Below are 8591 nucleotides of genomic sequence, written 5' to 3'. Positions count from 1 at the left end.
GGAAAACAAGGAAATAAACAAAGCATTTTCACTTGGGTAAGTTAGGGCTTGAGTAGGCTACAGTAGGTTACTGTTCATTCTGGGTCAGCATCCTGTCTCAGAGCAGGGTCAGGCCAGAGATTCTCATCCACGTCACAGGCAATGTTTTCTCTAGCTAAACAGCGAGGAAAGAATGCCCTTGAATGTCTGACCCATCCCTGACAAGACTCCACAGCAATGTCCCCGCAAGCTTCTTCCATGGCTTGGAGAAGGTCGATTTGAACATAGGGATTTCTGTCATAGACCTTCCAACGCCATGCTGAGAAGAACTCCTCTATCGGATTGAGGAAAGGTGAGTATGGTGGGAGGAACACATTTGTGAATCTTGGATCATTCATGAACCAGTTTCGGACAAGAACAGCATGGTGGAAACTTACGTTGTCCCAAACAACAACATAACAAGGCTGCACTTCTCTCTGGACATGTTGAAAAAGAGCGTCCCGTAGGCCATCCAGAAAAGCCAGAAGACGTTGTGTGTTATATGGGCCAAGAGTAGCATGGCGGTGAAGGTGAAGGACTCCATGGTTGCTGATGGCTGCACAGAGTGTAACATTACCCCCATGCTGGCCAGGCCCATCCACCAGAGCATGTTGGCCAATAATGTTTCGCCCTCTTCGTCTGCGCTTTGTGAGGTTGAATCCTGCCTCATTCACAAATATCAACTCATGCAAGGTGTCACTGGCATCAAGCTGGAGTATTGTCTGTAAGAGATTTGATGACATTACAATTCAGCTAATCCGGTATTGTTACAGTAAGCCATGGAAACTATTACAACATGTAGTCTACACAGTCCAATAGTTGATATTTACACACAATTTATGGAATATGTAAACACATACCTGGGAATATTGAAAACGCAGCTCTTTTACTCTCTCGGAGTTCCTTTCAAATGGAACTCTGTACACTTGTTTCATGCGCATATGGTTGCGCTGAAGGATGCGAGCAATTGTTGAAATGCTGACACTATATTTTGGAATGTGTCATTGTCTTCAATTATTCTTGCCTGGATTTCTCTGAGGCGTATGAGGTTGTTTTCCAAAACCATGTTCACGATGGCATTGACTTGGGCATCACTAAACATACTTGGTCTACCACCACCAACTGGTTGTCTTTCAATTCTGCAAACAAACAACAGTGTTTGACATTGTCACACATTGACAATATACTGTAAATACTCAACTTCATGTCAATTTCTTGTATTTTCTACTTCTTTTACTGTAATGCAAATAGGTTCATGGTAGATATCGGTAGTACATAAAAGTACAACTTCATAGTATGGTCCTGTTTTCATCCCTGAAAGTCCGGACAATCGACGCAACAGTGAAACGACTCAGGTTTGGCTGAACCCTCAGCCCTGCTTCTCTCATTGTCATTCCGTGTACTAGAACATGGTCCAATACAGTGGCACGAATCTCATTTGAGATGGATGTTCTTCCTCTTCCTCTTCCTCTCCCTCTCCACCTCCTCTCATTCTTACATTCCTGCCGCATCTTCTGACATTTGCTTCCATGATTTCAAAGTACAGGTGTGCTTGCCTGTTGCCCTTTTTATTCAGTCCAAACCCCTGATTGCTTGTTGAGTACTTTTGCTCGTTAGTGCTTACACCAGGATAATTGGTTGTTAAGGGTGTTTGAATTGTGCTGGTTTGAGTTGACTATTCCAACGACAGTGTTTTCTAAATGACATAATGGTGACAATTGTGTCTTAAAGTGAGAGGTGTGTTTAGAGTTTTTCAAAGAAGTGTGAATGAACCTGAGCAATGTGTCAAAAAGGGTAAATTGTGTTTAAAAACTGGGGTGCATGGTCTTTCTGCTGGGAATTGGCTAAATGGTTTTGTGAGGATGGCTTACACATACAATTTTTGTGTGTTAGCAATCGAGAAAAACTGTATATCCCTGTGTACTTCTTATTTTACTGACATTCACAGAAGAAGAAAGTGACACACACAGAACCTACCTGTCTGTTTAAGGACTTTGTAAATGAAGAGGTTCTAGTTGTTTCTCTATCCAGTTTCTGTCTCTGAATATACAGGTGTTCCTGGACTACCTCCCATCACTTGACAGAGATCACATTAATCACTTAGATGCTTTCAACACAGATTGATTTCACAAACCTCACAGGCATGGAACATTGTCTGCAGAGTTGTGTACTGGTTTGTAACTATTGGAATACTTATTAGGTATAAAAATGCAATCATAAAACAGTTCATGAATGAACATTTAATTTCTGTCCATGATTTAATTGAATTGCCACTTTAACAATTTAAACTGTAATGTTAAAACCGTATATTTTATAGTTATTTTGTGGCTACTGTCAGATATCAGACTGAATTCCTCTGCTACACAGTCACAACAATTGACTGACTTTCAATATAAAAAATTTGTTTTTTATTATGGAAACATTTGCAATCCTGACACCAGCACACCTGTGAACCAAGTGCTTTAACTAAATATATTTACATTGGAAGTATATCACCTTGTATTGTGAGTAACCACATGAGGATCTGTGTGCAGGGTAAGGTGTATCTCAGTGGAAGAACATTTGACTAAAGATCACAGGGTTCAATCAATGTACAAATATGTAACAGTAGAAGTTGTGACCTTATCAACATTCTTTACTCCGCGTAGGCCTGCAGTATCAACATCTGCTCACTAGGGAGCGAGCTAGAGCACAAATCCAAGTCATTTCACCTCTAAATTGAATGAAAAGGATGACACTCCTTTCTGGAGTGTTTTTTGCTTTTAAAATTTCCAAATCCGATGTTTGGGTGAGCGGTGACATTATCGTCTTTGGTCCGTCCAGTTTCAGTCACGCATTTCTCTAACCCCCCTGTTCACGCATGTCTCACACACACACCCACAGACACACACACACATAAAAATATTTTAGCGGTCACTAATGCACTCACCTCACAAACGATATATATAAGTTGCTGCAAAGTGGGACTCAAATGAGCAGGTCGTGATTTGTCCACATTTGCCTTTTTTGGGGGGAGTTTTTCCTTGTCTTCCTTGAGGGTTTAGGTTGGTTGAGGGGCAGTTCTATGGGCATATGTGAAGCCCTCTGTGACATGCTTGCGTGTAAAAAGGGCTATACAAATACATTTGATTTGATTTGATTTGCCTCAACTGTTTGATAATACAATTTTGATATACTCTACAAACTTGATATACTCTCTCTCTCCCCCTTCTCTCTCTCTCTCCCTCTCCCCCCTCTCTCTCTCCCTCTCCCCCCTCTCTCTCTCCCTCGCCCCTCTCTCTCTCTCTCTCCCTCCCTCTCTCTCTCTGTCTCTCTGTCTCTCTCTTACTGAGCTTCCTGTTTCCTCTCTTCATCCCTACTCCGGTCTGTATTGTCTCACGCGCCTCTCTTCGTCTCACATTTCTCGGAGACATCGACAGTGACCACACCATAGACATGTATATATGTCTATGGACCACACACTGGTTCTCCTCCACCCTGCTGGGCCAGCTGTTGCCACACAATTTACGATGAAACAGATTATGCAGATTTAGTTGTTTTCAAAGAAACGCAGATTAGAGGGGATATTGTTTATTTACTGGAACCAATCCTGTCAGAGGCCATTCGTGAATAGACAATGCCATCAGTGTATCCTCTGTGGTCTGGACCTGTCATAATCCAAAAGTTTATCTGAAGGACATCGTTTTTGAGGATGTACATGGGACAAAAATATAAAACATTTACAATATATGTTGTTTAGCAAATTAACCAAATGTTTTGTGAACAGTCATTGTAAATGTTCATTGATGACAGTGAATCCAATTCTTGCTGAATCATTTATTGATGAACACATTACTGTAATCTCAAAAACAGCATTCTGAGGGGGTCATCCTTCCATATTTACAAATTATGTAATCAAACATTATCGCTCAGATTAAATCAATTTCTATTATTTTTACACAAACATTTAAAAAATGTATTCAAAAAGTTGTTAACACTTGCATAGATCCAGTTTATCAGCCCTCTACATGAATAAGATGTGCTTTGTGCTTCTCACCGTCTATTACAGTAATAATACAAGTTTAGTTGTGTGTATGTGTGTGTTTGTGTGTGTTTTAGTGCAGTGTTTGCGTGAATGTATGTCAGTGTGTATGCGTTAGTGTGTGAATGTTGTGTGTATATATGAGTGTGTATGCATGAGTGTGTGTGTGTGTATATATGAGTGTGTATGCATGAGTGTGTGTGTGTTACTCCTACTCCATGCTTCACTGGCGAGACATCATTCTTACAAATTCTGCCGGGGAGAAAAGACAAGCGTGTCAGATACAGTACTAACCCATAACCCCAAACCTAACCCTAACCCTAACCCCAACCCTACCTCATAACCCCAACCCTACCCCATAACCCCAACCCTACCCCATAACCCCAACCCTACCCCATAACCCCAACCCTACCTCATAACCCCAACCCTACCCCATAACCCCAACCCTACCCCATAACCCCAACCCTACCCCATAACCCCAACCCTACCCCATAACCCCAACCCTACCCCATGTGCCCCCCCCACCCGCTGTTTCTCCTGCCTCTAGCTGCTGTACCCCCCCCGCTGTTCCTCCTGCCTCTAGCTGCTGTACCCCCCCCGCTGTTCCTCCTGCCTCTAGCTGCTGTACCCTCTCCCCCCCTCCGCCCTCATTACCTTCGAAGTCCACTGTTCCGTCTCCATTGTTGTCTGCTTCCTGGACGATGGCGTCGATCTCCCTCCGAGCCATGTGCTCCCCCATCAGCTTGGTCATGGCGGAGCGGAGCTCCTCCGTGGTGATCTCCCCGTCCCCGTCCATGTCGAACTGGACGCACATGAAACAAGCACAGGCGCTTCCTGTTAGAGGGTTTAGGAGGACGAGCCAGGAGACCACCAGGGTGTGAGACCACCAAGGAGACCACCAGTGAGAGATAGACCACCAGGGAGAGAGAGACCACCAGCGAGAGAGATCACCAGGGAGAGAGAGAGACCACCAGGGAAAGAGAGACCACCAGGGAGAGAGAGAGACCACCAGGGAGAGAGAGAGACCACCAGGGAGAGAAAGAGACCCCCAGGGAGAGAGAGACCACCAGGGAGAGAGAGAGACCACCAGGGAGAGAGACCACCAGGGAGAGAAAGAGACCCCCAGGGAGAGAGAGAGACCACCAGGGAGAGAGAGAGACCACCAGGGAGAGAGAGACCACCAGGGAGAGAGAGAGACCACCAGGGAGAGAGAGAGACCACCAGGGAGAGAGACCACCAGGGAGAGAAAGAGACCCCCAGGGAGAGAGAGAGACCACCAGGGAGAGAGAGACCACCAGGGAGAGAGAGAGACCACCAGGGAGAGAGACCACCAGGGAGAGAAAGAGACCCCCAGGGAGAGAGAGAGACCACCAGGGAGAGAGAGACCACCAGGGAGAGAGAGAGACCACCAGGGAGAGAGAGAGACCACCAGGGAGAGAGAGAGACCACCAGCGAGAGAGATCACCAGGGAGAGAGAGAGACCACCAGGGAGAGAGAGACCACCAGGGAGAGAGAGAGACCACCAGGGAGAGAGAGAGACCACCAGGGAGAGAGAGACCACCAGGGAGAGAGAGAGACCACCAGGGAGAGAGAGAGACCACCAGGGAGAGAGAGACCACCAGGGAGAGAGAGAGACCACCAGGGAGAGAGAGAGACCACCAGGGAGAGAGACCACCAGGGTGAGAGAGAGACCCCCAGGGAGAGAGAGAGACCACCAGGGAGAGAGAGAGACCTCGGGAGGGAAGCCTTGTGAGTCTCGGCTTCATGAACGCAGCGATGACGAAGATCACAGTGTTTCAGAACGGCGATGCTAGTGAACAAGGATGTGTGTTTCTCACCTCCTTGAAGGCATCCTTCAGCTCCTTCATCCCAATCATGCCCGCTGTCTCCGCCAACAGTTTAGGAGCCATCAGCTCCACAAAGTCTTCGAAGTCCACCCTGCCTCCGACTGGGACACCAGAACAGGAAGGAAACAGAGGTCAACATTCACACTGCGGACAGGTAACTAGATTTGTTCCTGAGGGATTGTGAGTAAGGGCCTGTAGCTAGAGATCTCAGGGAGAGAGAGAGAGAGAGTGAGGTCGGAGGGGGGTAGAGAGACAGACAGGTGGGTAGAGAGAGAGACAGGTGGAGGAACTCACGGTTCATGTTGATGTTCTGGCTCAGCTCGATCAGCTCCATCTCAGTGGGCATGTAGCCCATGGTCCTCATCAGGTTCCCCAGGTCCTTACAGCTAATCAGGCCATCCTTGTCCTTGTCAAACTCCGCGAACGCCTCCCTCAGCTCTGCAGAGGCACACAGGGGCATGAAGCTTGATGACTGAACAGTCTCTCAACGCGTCCAGATTTCCTGCCCGATCATTAATAAACTGACTTTGAGTGTTCTATAAAGTTGACTCAGATAGGGTAGCTACAGGTAATGAAATATGAGATTATTGGAGTATAGCTCAGTTAAGAGGTCAGTAATCAACTCAAAAGGTAGTGAGTCACTCTGTCAAAGTATAACTAAGACCTGAGAACACCAGCCCTGAGCTGTAACAGTCTGTTGGAAAGCAGGGTGGAAACTCTAACCAGCAGGGAATGAGGGCTCCGCTTTCACAGGAAGGTAAACACAGACAAGAGGTGAGCTACCTGCCACTATACAATATCGCCAATATTATATCTCCTGCAGTGTCACCAATATTATATCTACTGCAGTGTCACCAATATTATATCTCCTGCAGTGTCACCAATATTATATCTACTGCAGTGTCACCAATATTATATCTACTGCAGTGTCCCCAATATTATATCTACTGCAGTGTCACCAATATTATATCTACTGCAGTGTCGCCAATATTATATCTACTGCAGTGTCACCAATATTATAATTAAGTTCTACAAAAACCCAATATTACAACAAACATCTACAATATCTTCTTCTGTATTATTCTCTTATATAAATAACATTTTCTGAAATCACATTGAAATAAAGCCGTCATAAACATTCTGAAAACAGTTTACCTTCAATTTCATCCTCTGCCAGTTGTCTTTCCTGCAAGCGTAGCACAAAAATTAGATTTTTATATTTGGAAACTGAAATTAAATTATATTAGATTGTGTATGTTGAAATGTGTCTTTTGTAGTAGCATGGACAAAGAAGAAATGTGTTTCTGTACAACACTGCACTGTGGAAACACGTTAATGCACCATTTCCCTTTCGCAAACAACGTCATGACTAGTGGGACTCGGATTTTAGAGATGAGATTGGACAAGGTCCAGCACAGAGCGCATGCTGGCATGTGTCTTAATAGAGGAGATTATGCTCTTGTAACAAATAGCCATTTCTGCACGCAAGGTTATATCAGAAAAAATGAACTCTGCTCTTTACTGAACAAAACAACAACACCTACTCTTTATCTTGTTACTGTGGGATCTTAACATATACTCAACATGGTTTCAGTTATGCCAACAATGTAGGTATGTTCAGGTATGTCAAGACAGGTATGTTCTGTTGTCAGACTTACAATGTTCTTTCCTCCTCTCAGGAAGATGCAGGCTGCTCCAAGACTCATGTCTGCAGGAGGAGGAGAGGACGTGGAGGAGGAGGCGAAAGGAGGAGGAGAGGTTAGGGGAAGAGGAGGAGGATGAAGAGAAGAGGAGAAGAAGAGAGGAGAGGAGGAAGAGAGGTTAGAGAAGGAGAACAGGAGGATGAGGACCAGAGGAAGAGAAGAGGGAGGTTAGACAAGGTACTGATGGTGTGTGTGGGGAGAGGATGACCAGGTGGAGCCTGGATTACAGCTGGAGGAGGGGTAGGAAGCACTCAGCAGGATTGAACACCGCCATCCACCCTCCGCATGTGTGAGAGGAGGTGCTTTCACACACAAATATCAAAACAAAACTGATGAAAAAGTCACTATTATCTGGCTTTCCAGTATCAAAATCACATTTTCTGTTAGATTGTTTTGGTCTTATACAAACCATTCAGAAGAATAAACGCAGTTCAATAAATTAGAAAAATTCATTGAATAAAAATAAATAAAAATGTATTTACATACAATACATGCTGATATCTCCTGTAAATACATTTGTTCCATTACCTAAGTAAAAGATAATTATTATTATTGTTTTTTTTTTTTTTATCAACAATGCAAAAAACGATCAGGAAGTTCCACATACCGTGTCAGTTTGTCAGCGTGGCGCTAAGCGATGTCAGAGATGGCTGCAGTCTCTCCCCTCAGTCTGTCTGTATCTCCAAGCCTCCGTGTCTCTCTCTTCTCCTCTCTGTGTGTCTCTCTTCTCCTCTCTGTGTGTCTCTCTTCTCCTCTCTGTGTGTCTCTCTTCTCCTCTCTGTGTGTCTCTCTTCTCCTCTCTGTGTGTCTCTCTTCTCCTCTCTGTGTCTCTCTCTTCTCAGGCTGGGGCTAGACCTGGACTGACCAGCAGGGAGGGGGCTGAGTGTGTGTGTGTTTGTATGTGCGGGTTTGTCTGCAAGTGTGTGTGTGCATGTCTGTATGTGTTTGTCCATGAAGGCAGGTCAAAGATTATGATCTGAAGCTGCTACATTGTCACAACAT

The 8591-nt window shown here is 45.0% G+C and overlaps 1 protein-coding gene across 1 annotated transcript; it reads right to left on the bottom strand.

The window, feature by feature from the left end:
- Nucleotides 1-3819: 3819 nt before the first annotated feature.
- cabp5a (calcium binding protein 5a) lies at nt 3820-8335 on the bottom strand. Its single transcript, XM_062475649.1, has 7 exons — nt 8197-8335; nt 7545-7594; nt 7042-7072; nt 6181-6324; nt 5878-5987; nt 4694-4841; nt 3820-4291 (listed from the first exon to the last, which is right to left on the bottom strand). The coding sequence occupies exons 2-7, from the start codon at nt 7590-7592 to the stop codon at nt 4263-4265; spliced, it is 510 nt and encodes a 169-aa protein (XP_062331633.1). The 5' UTR covers nt 7593-7594; nt 8197-8335; the 3' UTR covers nt 3820-4262.
- Nucleotides 8336-8591: the final 256 nt, after the last annotated feature.

This window comes from Osmerus eperlanus, chromosome 12 (genome assembly GCF_963692335.1).
Source record: "Osmerus eperlanus chromosome 12, fOsmEpe2.1, whole genome shotgun sequence".
NCBI classification, from domain to species: domain Eukaryota; kingdom Metazoa; phylum Chordata; class Actinopteri; order Osmeriformes; family Osmeridae; genus Osmerus; species Osmerus eperlanus.
This window is presented reverse-complemented; position numbering and strand designations above follow the sequence as displayed.